The 15,491-nt window shown below is 38.6% G+C and overlaps 1 protein-coding gene across 5 annotated transcripts in view; it reads right to left on the bottom strand.

The window, feature by feature from the left end:
* SORBS2 (sorbin and SH3 domain containing 2) overlaps positions 1-15,491 on the bottom strand; it is a 178,954-nt gene that overhangs the window by 19,431 nt on the left and 144,032 nt on the right. For 4 of the 5 annotated variants that reach the window (XM_063310540.1, XM_063310544.1, XM_063310543.1 and 1 more), the window contains 5 exons: positions 8,020-8,108; positions 5,692-5,738; positions 4,421-4,535; positions 4,195-4,323; positions 2,118-2,318 (listed from right to left, as the gene is read on the bottom strand). In XM_063310540.1, the coding sequence (XP_063166610.1) occupies positions 2,118-2,318; positions 4,195-4,323; positions 4,421-4,535; positions 5,692-5,738; positions 8,020-8,108 (581 nt within the window). Of the gene's footprint in view, positions 1-2,117; positions 2,319-4,194; positions 4,324-4,420; positions 4,536-5,691; positions 5,739-8,019; positions 8,112-11,233; positions 12,791-15,491 lie in introns of all 5 variants that reach the window. The other variant, XM_063310542.1, reaches the window with a different exon arrangement.

Raw genomic sequence — 15,491 nt, 5'->3', positions numbered from 1 at the left:
CAGGTCCAGCTGGAGGTGCTGTTGAAGTCTTGTTCTGGTGTCTGGAGACAGATGGGATGTGGATGGGACAAAATGGTTAAAGCTGAACCCTAACAAGATGGCATTACTGGCTGTTCATCACAGCTCTAGCTGGTGAGCCAGTTGTGGGAAGGCCTTACGGTTCTTGCCCTAGTCACCACGCAAATAGAGTGCAAGGTGGTCTACATAGGGATGCCTTTTAAAACTGTTCAAAAGCTGCAGTTGATCTAAAATGCGGTGTGTGACTGGCAGTAGTCCACATGATATAGTGATCTTCAGGCTACTACACTGGTTCTGGGTGGAATTCAAAGAACTAGTTTTGATTTATAAATCTCTATATGGCTTGGCACTATGTACTCAAGGGCTGCCTCGTCTTGGGAAAAGCTCCTTGTAGCACTTCACTTCTGTAAGTTGGGGAGGCTGAGGCCAGGAAGGATTTCCTCTCCAACATGGTGCCTACCTTATGGAACAGCCTCCCTCTGGAGGTTAATTGGCCTTCTCTGCTACAGCCTTCTAGCAACTCTTAAAGACCAAAGTCTTCCAGAGGGCCTTTAGGGAATGACTATTAGCTATCTTTATTCAGATATTATTTATTAATTTGTAAAAAACATATATGTGGCTGCCTGTATAGACAACAGTCCTAAGTAGCTAATGAACAAATGCACAAGTAATAAAAACACAAAATTAAAACTTTTAACACATCATCAGTGTCATAATAGTATCCTCACCAACCAACCAACCAACCAACCCCTCCATGTTTTTTTTTTTAAGTGCTGGTCTCACTTCCCATCCTGGCCCAACTCCTGAGAGAAAAGCCAAATTTTCAGGGCCTCAGGAAGGCCAGGAGGGCAGGGGCCCTCTGTATCTCAGGGGGGAGGCCGTTCTATAGGTAGGTGCCGTGATGGAAACAGCTCACTTCCTAGGTCCCACCAGATTACAATATTTAGTAGAGGGACCTAGAGCAAGCCCATCCTATCCAGTCTAGTGGGATGAGTAGCTCTCCTCAGGAAGAGTTCGTCCCTCAAATAACCTGACTTCATGCCATGCAAGGCTTTTAAGGTAATAATCAGCACCTCAAATTGCTCTTGGAAATAAACTGAAAAGCCAGTGCAGCTCATATATCAGCAACGTAGCACAGACGAACTGCAGGGTACCCAGAACTGCATGAGGCTCTGCATTCTGCACCAGTTGAAGTTTCTGGGTGGTCATCAAGGGCAGTTCCTTGTAAAGTGCATTGCAGTAGTCCAAATGGGAAGTGACTAGGGCATGAGTGACCCATGAGTAGATCTTTCCAGTCCAAGAATGGGTGCAGTTGGTGCATAAGTGTGATCAGTGCAAAGCCCCAACTTGTGCACAACTCTCTAATTTATTACTGGGCATTATATTATAGGTTTGTTCCTGTGGCGTACTGTATTGTGTTACTCTTATTTACTTGTCAAATGTTATTGTGTTTAGTACATTGTTACAAATTATTGAGAGTCTAGATTTGGAGGAACACACATCTGGTAAATAAACTGCAATAAATAATACATATTGAAAATTGTCATATCCAAATTACAACAGTTAATGATCCTTTAAAGAACTGGTTTAAGAGAAATGGCTTCCACCATTAATTTGAGGCAATATTCATCTGCCAAACTCCTTAAGTATACTGTGTGTGTGTGTGTGTATGTAAGTTTGTGTGTGTGTATTTTTTTTCTGATAAGAAATTGGCTCAGGTGCATAAAGCTAAAAAAAGTAAGTGTGCCATTTGCATTATGTAAATAATGCAGCAAGACATTGGATCAAGTTAAACTAGTCTGCATAAAACAGTATCAAATAAACTGGGCTTCCATATATTTTTCATGGGGCTTAAACTGTACAAACTCAACATTTTTAATATAAAAATGCAAAAATACAAGAACACCATAAAAAAAGTAAACATCAAGGTAACCTAATAGAGGAAAAACACTGCAATCTTCACTAAGAAATAAAAATGGTATAATTATTCTTAATATCTATATTTGATAATTGAAATAAATAGGTACTAATATTTATTTATAACCAGTTTTCTCACAATTAAATTCTAAAGACGGTAAAGAGAACAAAGCATTTCTTACCTTAGTTGAACTTAAATGGTGGATTCTGTCACTTGAGTAACTCTGGGGTATCGGTGGAACAGGATAACCATCTTCTCCTCTGGCCACACTCTTTTTGACTTCTACATAGGATACTGGGAAGATTCCTTGCTTATTTGTTCCTGGTAGTTTGCCTTCATACCAGTTTTGATCAACCCGTCTAAGAAGAATGACTTTGTCTCCCTGAAAGGCAACACTCAATTACAGCTGAAAAATTCTCCTGTCATGAATGTGTACAATATACTGTATATTTATGGTAATGGAATATGAATTCCTTAATTGCAATGGAATATTAATGAAAGTGAATAGATAAGAAGAGTCAAGAAGTCCCAAGGTCAAAACTCTTCCCATCCAGGTTCAGGCCTTAAAGTAACTTGAGGCACCGTTCATAAAATCAGCAGTTGCTTAAATGAGTTTCTCAATGGAAAGAGGAAGTGTGTGGCCCTTGCTACACGTTGTGACCCTGATGTGCCAGCTAAGAATGAAAATTCTTCTTCCAGTGAAACAAGTAAGACAAACACAGCAAACTACAAGGGATGTTTGTCTAATGCTAGCCTTACCTAGGAAAAATATGTGGGAAAGGGAGGGTCCAAAGGTTGCATTTACTTTTCAAAATGTTTGTGCTGGTCAAGGAAGTTCACCAAGAGTTTTCTTCCTTTGTAGCAAGGCCAAGGAATCTCTCTATTGACCTTTGAAACATCCCTTAGTACAGAACTCTGAATGGGGAGACTTTTACATGGTAACATGGCAGTTCAAGAAGGGTTACAGAGGGAGAAGCCTCTTTCAAAGAGCCTCTAGGGAAGGTACAGAGCATATTAAAAATAAAGAGATTTCTCTGTCAGCACTAGGGGGAGAAATGTCTTTGTAAAAAACTCACTCTGCTGGCAGTGTTCAGTATGGGGCATGTTTTTAAAAGGAAAGTATGAAGAGATTTCTTAATCTCATTTTAAAAAGACCGGCAACTCCATCGCTAAGTGAAGTGGTCATTAAACAAAACATCATGTGATCACCCTGCTTAGCGATGGCAGTCCTGGCAGTCCCATTTGCAGTTGTTAAGTGAATCACCCACGGTCATTAAGTGAGACATCACGTGATCACAACTTGCAACCTCCTGCCAGCTTCCCCACTGACTTTGTTCATTGGAAGCTGACTAGGAAGATCTCAGATGGTGATCACATGACCGCAGGATGCTGCAACTGTTGTAAATGCACAATGGTTGCCAAGCGCCGTAATCACAATCACGTGACCGCAGGGACACTGCGACAGTTGTAAATGTGAGGACCAGTTGTAAGTCACTGTTTCAGTGCCATAACTTTGAACAGTTGCTAAACAAATGGTCGTTAAGCAAGGAGTACTTGTATGTAAGAATCCCCCACTAAAACACTGGACCAGAAAATGGCCTTCTCAAAGTGGATTGTAAGATGCACCAAATTTTGATGTTACGTGTACCTTATATGGAAAGAAATAAGCTTTAATCCTTTGCCCCTAATACAGTTCTGAGACAGATTACAGCCTAGCATCTGGTATTTGCATTGAAAATAAACTCTGATTCAGCCCCAGACTGTCCAAATAGTATATAGGTAGTCCTTGTTTAGCGACTGGCTCAGACAGCAATTATGCAAAGTTATGATGGTGATGAAAAAGTAACTTTGCGACCAATCCTCATATTAACAACCTTTGCAGGTCTGTAAAGCAAAGGAAAGCTGAAGTAAGATCAGAACACAATCAGAGTTTCACTTAGCAACTGCTTTATTTAACAACCGAGTTGCCGGTCCCAATTGTGGTAGTTAAACAAGGACTATTTGTATTGCCCAGCATTCTCTTATTTGCATTGCCCTGAAGGGAGGGACAGGAGGAGGAAGAGGAGAGAGAGGGAAAGAGGGTTGGTACAAATATAGGAAAGAAAAGATTAGCAGAAAGAAGAAAACGGGCAGCAGAAAGAGGTAGTAGCCTTGCCTACAGCCAGGATATGGCCCAGGGTAATGTACACTTGAGTGAATAAGCCCCTTAACAGAGAATCTTTGCCAAACTTGCTTTAACAACCAATCTGAGCAAATACCTTTCTCAACGAAAGTTCCACATTTGTGTCTGCATTGAAATTATATTTTGCAGTAGCTTCTCCAATCTCGGCAACATGTGCTGGGGGTGGTGGTCTTGCTGGCTGTGCTTTCTCTGGGGGAATAAGTTTCTGAAGAGAGAATGGTGGTTATTTTAATCAGCCTATTCAATTTGTGCATCTATGTGTAAAACCCATATGAGCAACCGTTGCAGGTATAGAGACAAACCTCAACATAAGAAATAGGAAAAATCCCAACTCTTCCGTAGTGTTCGCCCTCGTACCAGTTTTGATCCACTTTCCTGAGGATATAGATAGTATCTCCTTTCTTAAAGGGCAGCTCTCTGTAACAAACATTCATAAACAGTGATACAGGTTTGAACATTGCAACTATATCTTGAACTGAACTGAATGCTAACCGTTTATCATTTTAAATAACAAGGAGAACCAGGAATACCTAGCAGTTGGAAACTATATTGGTGATAAGGTCAACAACAAACACCGAAGCCTAATATTTTCTTCTTGAATACTTTATTGATTTTATGTTAATTAACATCTCAAATGTAGAATAAACCTTGGTTAATTTTACCAAGGAAACTAGCTTTGTCTTCTTGTAAACAAGACGTTTACTGCTTTATAGCTTGCAAATGGCAGAATTGTAGTAAATGAAATAAAGAACTGCTTTGGAACTTTGCAGAAATAATACCTAGTTATCTTTGCTTTTCCTAAACATGGTTTTACATTCTATCTTTGATCACTCCCCAACCATGTTAATCTAGATAATGCTTGACTATGGTTAAGAATGAACAGACAAATGTAGGTATTATTTCTATCTAGGATCAAAGGCTCTTTCCTTTTGGTTCTTTCTTTGCCATCTGTCCCCCTAATTCTTTTTTACCACTACTACCACTGTCACAATGTCCATCAGAGAAACAGAACAGTTGGCATAAGAAGCAGAAGACCTGGCTTCCTAGAAGGAAAACTCAACCCAGCCACAAAATGCGACCTCCTGGAGCACTCTGTGGATAGGATGGGATGCAGACACCAGATGAAAGCGCTATCAAACCACAGAGTGGGATGGGAAGGACACATTTTTATGCTGGTCTATTCATAATAAAGATTTGATTTGATTTGAGGGCACATTTTAGGTAGCACTGTAAAATTGTTCCCTCTATAAATAAGATAAAAGAAAACAACTTCAGTTTTAAAAACCAATGTTTTATGTATCCTCTATGATATTATGCATTAAATCTTGCCAAACACTTTATGGGAATGAGTCATATATTAGTTAAATACTGCGGAGACTACCTCTTACTTAAATTATTGAACATGTGCATATTGCAGAATGCTTAAATAGTAAAACATTAGTTGACCTACATCAGAAACAGAGACTTGTTTGTATAGATTATAATACTATTGTACATATTTTTTTCTGCCTATGAAAATTGCTTTAACATTCGTTACGATTCTTCTGGGTAAAAACAAGGGACTAATACTTACTTAGAGGTTTGAGCCTTAAAATCATATACTGCTCTAGCTGGCAGTCTCTGAAACAGAGGCAAAGAAATTCATCTAAATAACATGTATTTAAAATAATATGTAACGTTGAACAAGATGCATTAACAAACATGGCATGCAAACACACCCCAGCAGATAGCAGCACACAGCTGACCTTGGCTGTTCTCAGAAGCTTAAAGTGGTTAGTCCTGGATAGTACTTGGATGGACAAGCACTGAGTAATCCAACAGATTGCAAAACGAAAGCACACACTATTTTAGCTAAGCTAATTGAAGCTTCTTGGCTGAAGTCTTAAAATGAATACTGAGTAATACTAGGAACAGCTTTGGAAGACTTCACTCAGGGTCAAACTCCATTCCATGAAATCTGTGGGTTTGGTATATCTGTTTCCAGTTGGAATGAGGAATATTTTTGTGATGGCGTGGACACACATGGAGGTGGTTTTGTGTCTTTGTATATGTATTTATGAAATGAAATGATCTTTATTACAGTCATAGACCAGTACAAGTGTATATATTTAACTTGGCTTTCAAGGGCTGCTGGTGAGATACAAGTAGTCCTCGCTTAATGACCACAATTGGGCCTGGAATTTTGGTTGCTAAGTGAAGCGGTCATTAAGTGAACCTGACCCAATTTTATGACCTTTTTGGCAGCAATTGTTAAGCAACTACTTGACATGTGGTTGTTAAGTGAATCACATGGTTCCCCATTGATTTTGCTTGCCAGAAGCTGGCTGGGAAGGTCAAAAATAGCGATCATGTGACTACGGGACACTGCGACGGTCATAAATGCAAACTAGCTGCTAATTTTGGTTCCTTGTCGTTGCTGAAAACACATGTACAAATGGAAAATTATGCCCCTCTGGTCGTAGCCAAAAATGGGCTGGTGGGCTGCATATGCTTCGTGTGCTGCCCATTCTTTCATATAAATTATTGTTGCAGGATGACCTACTTCATGGTTCCTCTGTGTAATCCTACATAACCTGCTTTTAAGGTAGCAGGGAAGAGGAAGTACCAGCCTAGCCAGCAGCAATATTTATTTATTAAGGTTTGGTCCCAGTTTACTGGTACATGTTGGACACTTATATAATGAAACTATCTTAGAATACCCTTGATAGGAATAATTTTTAATATAGCTATAGTGAAAGTAAATATATTGCATGAAAAATATTAATGAATCTTTGTACGGAGGCATACAGGCCTACTTTTATATTTTAAATATTATTAAAATACTGATTTTATTGTGCAAAAGGAGGGATTCACTATTTCTGCTTTCCCAGCAGAAGGCGCAGAAACTCAGGGGGAAGGCCTGAGATTCATTGACTCAAACCGTCCCTACTTTTAGACAGTAAAGGCCCAAAGAGCAGCATCAGCAAAGGGAGCTGGTTTTGGCACCTTAGAAGGGAGACATTTATTTAGGCTGAGTACTTTTATTGGGTTTTGCTTTCTTTTCTGTGTGAGCATTGTGTATCTTTTGGGAGGCCCTAAAAAGTACTGACATTTATTGTTTGTTAAACACATGTTGCAATTTCAGTTGTTGCTTCTTTCATCTGCAATTCCACTGCATACTCTTTCTGTTCTCCAATCCCTCACAAAGGAATTTGAAAGCAATCTGCAATTATATACACTTTTCCTGACCTCAAATTGCAGAAGACATACACAGAGCATCACAAGCCAGTCTAATCAACAGTAAAAAAGCAAAGGGACTGAAATCCACCAAAGACTTCCAGGCTACCTTGTGACCATTCCTTTGTTCCACCTCAAAGCCCTGTGAGGTGAAATGCAAGCAGTTTGGCAATTTAGGGCATCTATTCCAAGAACTGTGAACATGGTTGCATGTTACTATAATGGGTGGATTGGAGGAAGGGAAAAGGGAAAGGCAAGTTCTAATCAGTGCATATAGAAGAAGAAACCTCCAAGACCAAGATGCTAAACCTCTAGGGAACAGAGTGGAGAAAGCACAGCTTGGTCAATTGATTAAAGAACTCCTGCCAACAGTTGGGAAATGAAAAGCCCAAAAGGGCTGCAGAGCCACAGGGAATCAAAGGAAGATACCAGCTTTGCTGTAATTTCAAATTCAGAAATTCATTGATTCAGTGGCCCAAAAGACCTGAGGCCAATCAGGTCTGGAACCAGTCCTGAAATAGTGCAGAGCACTTGTGCAGAAATGCCCTAATTGTGGTCCATGCTCTGCTTCTGTTTCTATTCCAATTGCATTGTTCGTATTATGCTGGGTGATGAAACACAGCATTGCCAAGAATCAGTCCTCTAAGTGCCTTCTAAAGGGTTATTATTTTTTTACTGCGATTACCTCTCTGTCTGGAGTTCCTCTTCTTTCCTTTGGAATACATCGACTCACATCAGTGAAAGCAGAAGAATAGTTTCCAGGAGATTCCTGGTCTACTGAAAGTAAAATGCCATTGGATGAAAATGCATGAAAAATAACTGTGGAAGCTTATTTCAAAGGAAACTACCTCTAAATTCAAGTTAATGTGAATCTGAGATTAAAATAATGTAACAACAATTAAACAAAAACTGACAAACAGAAGCCTAGAAAGGAAGCTATGGAAATTATTTCATAAACTACTTATACGATTTCAAACTGGACTTGAATCACTGAAAAGAAAAATCAAGACCAGCAACATAGCATCTTTTCTCATTCTGATTCTTACAACTCTTGCTTCTAGAAGAACAGAAGAATGAGATCCTGAAGATGCAAAAGGCAAGAAAGCATAGCACTGACTCATAAAGATAATAAACATGTACCCACATGCAAGGGAATGTGTCAAAAGCATGCCACAATGATGGAATAATGAATTTTCAAGGTGATCCAATAGAAAAGAAATGCAGGACTCTTTTTTATGTTAGGCCAGACTAGGTTATACATTTGCCACATTACTGTCTTCTGGGCTTGTTTTAGAATCAGTTGATATGAAAAGGTGGTCTCCAGATAGGAGTACAGTGCTATCAGTGCTATGTTATTTTTCTGCTCTCCTGGCTGTGATTTTTCCCAAAGATGCCATTTGCTGCATGGGAAACTTGGGGGGGGGGGGGACCCTTTTGGGACAACTTTTGGAAGGGAGCCTGAAAAGAGGGAATACATGCCATCAATCTGAAGCATTGCTGCTGCTATTTTTTTTTTAAACCATCACAGATCAAACAAATCATCTGGTCTCCAGGTTAGGCTGTATCTAGAATTCCATATTTCTACCTCTTAAAACTCAATTGTTTATAAAGAAATATCCATGAAATAGGATTACACCCTTTGAGTGTGATCCCAAAGTTTATTAGAGAAAAAATCCTATAAAATTCAGTGGATCTATTAATGAGTAAACGTACTTAAGATTATTATATGACAAGGTGAAAATACCTGTTTAAGCACATTAAGATGAAGAAAAAATAATGTAGGTCATTAATACTTTCCAAGAAGCCCTGTAAGGGTTATACTTCGTGTTTACAGAAATCCTAGATGAGAAATAATTCTATTTGTTATTTTCAAATAACTTCGCATTTATGACACTCTAAATCAGAGTTTCTCAACTTGGCAAGTTAAGATGAGTGGACTTCAACTCCCAGAATTCCCCAGCCAGCTGGCTGGGGAATTCTGGGAGTTGAATTCTACACATCTTAAAGTTGCTAAGATTGAGAAACACTGCTCTAAACTAACAGTGACTAGGGACAGGCAAGGACTGTAGACTTTAACAGTCAGAATCTTATGACGTAATTCTGGTGCAAAATAATCTCACCAGCCAATGAAGTTTCAAGTTCAACTTGTATTAGCTATACCTCTCATGTCTGAAATTACGACTGCATGTAGGAAATGGCATAAACTGCATGTATAGCTTGACATCTAAATAATATGACCAATTTATTACATCTACATGGAGCAAGAAGGACCATAAGCTTCTGGACCCATTTTCCACAATAATTCTGTTGGTTTATGGTAGATGCAAAAGCACAGTGAGGTTTGGACCCAGTTCCTCTCCTTTCTTTGTCCTCTTCCTGAACAAAGGAGACTGGAACATCCATTTTTAAGCTAATGAAGCAGCAGGTAACTCTGTAAGCTCTGGCTACTATAAAGCAGTATTGATTTACCAATAAGATGGGGGTATAAATTACAGCTTGATCCTGGTTTATTTCAAATGAGGGGGCAATATGTGACTTCACAGATGTTGCTAAACTATAATTCCCTGCATTGCGTGCCAGTGGGCTCTGCTGGGAACTGTGGTTCAGCAACAATTATTTTATTTTATTTTATTTATTTTCTATCCCGCCTTTATTATTTTTATAAATAACTCAAGGCAGGGAACATACCTATTACTCCTTCCTCCTCCTATTTTCCCCACAACAACAACCCTGTGAGGTGAGTTGGGCTGAGGGAGAGTGACTGGCCCAAAGTCACCCGGCCAGCTTTCATGCTTAAGGTGGGACTAGAACTTTCAATCTTCTGGTTTCTAGCCCAGCACCTTAACCACTAGACCAAACTGGCTCTATGAATTCATATGAATTCATTTTCATATTCATCGAAATTCATATTCATATGAATAACAATTGCTGAACATTGTTCACTCCTGGTTTAAAACAACCAGATCTACCCCCAAATTCAGCGTTACAAGAAATTTGATTTAGCTTTAAACTAGAAGAAGATGCGTCTAATCCCAGCCTCACTGGGGAAGATGTGAGGGGCAGTAGATGAGTCCATAGCCTGCTATTGCTGAAGTAACTGCCAAAGGATGGTTGAGCTGTATACGCAGAGGAGACCATAATTGAATTTAATGTTTAAGGATTCTATTCTATACTGTTAATAGAAATCATTTGCTTGTTATTATCATTTTTATTGAAACATATACTTTAGCTAAGTCAATGAAATCGCAACTCCTTACCTTGGTTTTATCCTGTGGGACTTGCCCCTCTCAATAGTCAATGAAGCCATTTTAAAATCAGTGATTTTAGTTTTGCCACCATCATTGCATATATGAACATTTAGATTAGTGGGTCAAACATTAAATTCACACAGCCATAATGATATGTTTCTATGTAGCTGAACTATTTTGTAAACTTAGATGGAAATAATTTTAAAACAAGTGCTCCGTCCATTATTATTTCATCTTACACCTTCTTATATTTAGGTGACCATATATTTTATTAGGTAATCTTTGTACTTCTTTTCCAAAAATTATTGATATGAAAATTAGATCAATTCTTTGAGTAGAGATGTTTTTTCACTCTATGAAATTAATTTCCATTATGAATCACTGCTGTCTTACTTCAGGAACTATTCAAATGCTAATAATAAAAGGCTATTTTTTCCCTTTCATTGGCTGGTCTGAAAAACACAACTTTGTACACTGTTGTGGTCCTCCCCTGATTTTTTTCATTCCTATGGCTTACTGTACAACAGACAATTTCTAGGCTGTATAAAGTGCACAACATAAATGTAATGGGAACAAACTAGAAATGAAAAGGGTAAGGGTGGATGACTCAAACACAAGCATAGAGAAAAGGAAGCAATCCACCTTGGAAACATAGTGCATTATCACGTTCCTGGTTGCTGTTGTTGGTAGTATCCACATCTTGATAAGAGGCACTGGGAGGCAGACTTCCGCATTCATTCTGGTACAATGGACAGTGAATAGCACCATCATGAGGCAGTGGATGGAAAGGCTGGTGCATGGGGCTCTTTCTAAAAGCTTTAAGGGAGGAATTCCTTTCAGGAATGTCTGGAAGCAACTCAGAAATAAGTCTGTGCAATATACTATTGTCAGGCAAGCTTCCCCTTCTTTTTTCTGCTTTGATTTGGTCACAGATATCTTTAAGAGCAGAGTCCAGGGCATCAAAGACAGATGATTTGCATTTAGTCTTTTCAACCTGCTTTTTGGGGATTGTGTTTTTTTTCCTCCGGAAAGGCACTGGGCTGACCAGGAATGCTATTTTAGAGAGGCCAGCATCAGGATCTTGTCGTCTAGGATCTTCTGGGGTAGTTTCCTGCTTAGCCCTTTCGTGCTTTAGCATGGTGGTGAAGCGTGTATATGATGCTGGGCATCTTCCTTTGCAGGAGCTGATAAGATGCTTATGATGGTGGTGGTGGCCTGATCCATAAAAGCTTTCTGAGGATGTGAAGGAAAAGTGATCAAAATCACTTTCGCTGCAGAAAGATGAGCCTTCTATCTGTATGAAGTCACTCATGTCAGAGACCACCCCATCTTGGTCACTGTCTGAATAGTCCATCTGAGATCTTTGTGGTTCCTCACTAGTTACTTCAATGTGAATTGGCACAAGAGTTTTAGACTTGTAATTCCCTTGCACCTGAGTAGTGTGCCTATTTTGATTTTCTTCCTCCAGCAAGGATTCAATAGAAAACCGTCTCATTGCACAAAAGCCATTTTTAGGGGGTTCCAGGAGGCTTACAGTTGATAATGCTTCTTCCCCTAAATTTGGCATTGATTTGGATTTCTGAATTAGCTTTTCAAATTCAGATATTCTATTGGGCACCATGTCCCTTGGTACCTCCTCAGTGGAGGATTCTTTCCACCCATGCAGTAAGCTTTTATGCTGTTCCTTTTCATACTGTAGTACTCTGGATTTTACAGAGCAGATCACCTCAGAATTAAGCAAGTCTTTGCGATTGATGCGGTGCATTCTTTTATACATTTTTAGGAATCCAGGAGCATCATGGGCAGATCTAAGATGTGCCCTTGACTGACTGGAACCACGACTCTCAGAAGAATATGGGGAAGCCCAGGTAAGGGAGGAATCACCTTTGGAATTGTCTGCACATAATAGAGACACCATACTTTCAGATTTATTCTGTGTGTCGGAGAAGTGACAATGATCATCGGCTAGTAGGTCATCGTAGCTGCGAGATTTACGCTTGGGAGATGAAGTTTCTTCAGTGCTGCTCCAGACTTCTGCATTCTGACGGGCCATTTGCCAGCCATTCTTGTAGCTGATGGCTCTTCTTGAGTCACTTGGAACAGCTAAACGCTGCCCATAATTTCTACAATAATCTAAATTGTTTGAGGTGTTCTGGTTGGGGACTGAATAACCGGAAAGGGATGAATACATTTTGCTAATATCCCCACCTTTATAATCCACAGAGCAGCATGGTGAAAAAGAGACATTGCCAGAAATTAACAGATTCAAAAGTAGATAGAAAAATAACAATTAATACATCCCAGAAAGAAACCGAGGGTGGGGGGAGTACTCTGATTTTCCTAACATAACTTAACCATTATTACATAGTATGTATTCCCAAAACACACAATAACCATCAAGCTAACTTTTGGATTGCACTGTTAATATAGAAAGTTATCTATTACTAGAAGGCTTCTATGCATATCTTTAAATTTTTGAAATGGAAAACAGGGTACCCTTTCTCATCCAATCTTTCTAGTCCAATTTCATTTCTGTTGTAATGTAAAACTCTGGATCTGCATTACCATCTTTGTCAGCCTTTAAGGTAAGGCAACTAACACATTTTAACTATACCTCCTCTTCAAAAATCTGATCCAGGCGATAAAATCAAAACTGAAAAACAGCCCAACAGATTGCTGAAAATGGACAAAAATTAAGTGGTGATTTCTGGATTTGCTGATTAAAAAGGGTTGAATATGGAAAGAAGGGAACTATATAATGTATTTCTAAAGGGGGAGAAATGGTAAAAGTTTGTTTGTAACTGCTGTAAAGAAGATTGGAAGCCACTTTTTAAATTTCTTTTTTTTCTTTCTATTTCTGTACTGCTTCTAGCACCTTTTCCTTTATCTTCTTTCTTTTTCTACTTTCCTTTTATATATTTTTTCTTGTTTATCTTTTAATTATGTAAAAGCTTTCAATAAAAATTATATGTAAATTAAAAAAAGAAAGAAAAACAGCCCAATAGAAACCCAGATATAGATGTACCCCTTTGGAAGAACTTGGAACAATTTAGAAAATAGGTAGCCTACAATAACCTTGCCCCCCTTTGCAGTTTTGGTTCCATTTTAAACTAAGTTTTCCTTTGTTGTCCACTTCCCCTCCTCTGCTCCCCACCCCTGGTATTTTGTTTTTACCTTTCTCTATTCTTTCTCTAGTTATTCTCTTGGATTGGTAATGTCTGTAATTTAACATAGTGAACAAATGGGAAGTTTTTAAACCAAAAACTTTAATCAATGGATTTGTAGGGAAGAGAAAACAGTTAAATGCGAACAGCTTTCCCCAACCATTCCAGCATTCCAGCATTCCAGATATGCTGGAATACAATTTTGATAACAATAGGAATGATGGGGATTGTAGTTCAACAGATCTGAAGGTCATCAGTTTGGGAAAAAGCAGAACTAAGACACTGATCCATAACATTCCAGAATCTATTGCTTGGATTAGATTGGCCAAGGCTTTATTTGCACATTTGAAAGCATCCTTATTTTAAACATTTGAATGTAGACAAATTTTCTGTTCCAGCAGCATGGAACAATAGAGAATGTCCAACAGATACTAACTTGTGTTATTTGCCCAAGCCATTAACACTAAGATTCTGGAATACTATATAGAAAAGGTTACAAATATATACGACAATTATCCCATCTTGCCTAAAGTAATATTAACCCAGTATTAATACTAATTACTAATTCTGTCTCCTGAAATATTAAATATAGAAACATGTTAAAGTTAAATTGGCGTGCAATTGAATAATCATTAGAAGAAAGTATCGTAAATGCCAGAGATTTCAGACTGCTTTTTGTATGAATAAATAGTAACACTTACACAAATAAACCCTGTAACAAATGGTAAGCGTTCAGGCAGTAAAATGCAAAGGTCCTGATTTTCAGTGCAGAATATTGAGCCATTCACTATATCATATATATAGTGTTTTCAGATAAGAACCATCTGCCATTTTAACCCAAAAGGAAGACAGTCCAAAGGAAGAGCAGATCAAAAACAAACAAACATAAACACAGACAAAAATCATGTGCAATGCCTAGCTTTCCCACTTTTTCAACCAAAGATTGTCAACTGTAGTTGAGATCTATATTGGAGATTGCTCCAATAAATGTGTGCAAATGACACACACACACACATACATACACACACACACACTGTATATATGCCTATGCCTATGCCTATGCATATGTATGTAGGTATCTGCCTAAGATAATCTTTACTCTCCCTTCCCCAACTCACAGTTTATTACTGGGATGTCCACAGAGTGTGGTACAAAAAGTCAAGATGGCAGCCGTGATGGTGCAATCAAAGTAACCCACCTAAAAAACCAGGTGGAGCTTCAATTGCACTGTTACGGTCATCTTGACTTTTTAAAAAACCATACCTGCAGACATCCCTGGGTAATTATTTGGGGGGAAAAAAAGTCATATTCCAATTGGGTAAATGGTACATGGCTGCCTTTTTCAATGTAAAATTTTGACTCATTATGGTGGCATTGCAGGGGTGGGGGGAACCATAGGAAACACTTCTGGTGCTGTAGGAAAGTATTAAATTTACCAGAAAACATCAGCACGTATATAAAACATGAAAGTACTGCAGAAATGGTATATGGCAGAAGGAAACCCTTACTGAGGGCACAGATGGAAGGTTTTACTGAATCACCTGAACTGGCCTGCATTAATAGTTCATTCCCCACAAACATTTGCCAAGGCAGTAATTCAATTTCCAATTCAGTTATTAAAAAGGGATATTTCATTTACTAATCATTAGGAGGTATGCAGACTTTTAATCAGTTTTTAAAAAAAGAAAAGGCTACAAAAATCTTCATATGATGACTTCCTGACATGTCTAGATGAGAGATTAATA

Source organism: Candoia aspera, chromosome 8 (assembly GCF_035149785.1).
Source record: "Candoia aspera isolate rCanAsp1 chromosome 8, rCanAsp1.hap2, whole genome shotgun sequence".
In the NCBI taxonomy this organism is placed as follows: domain Eukaryota; kingdom Metazoa; phylum Chordata; class Lepidosauria; order Squamata; family Boidae; genus Candoia; species Candoia aspera.
The sequence above is the reverse complement of the archived record's forward strand: the minus strand, read 5'-3'. Positions and strand labels throughout refer to the sequence as shown.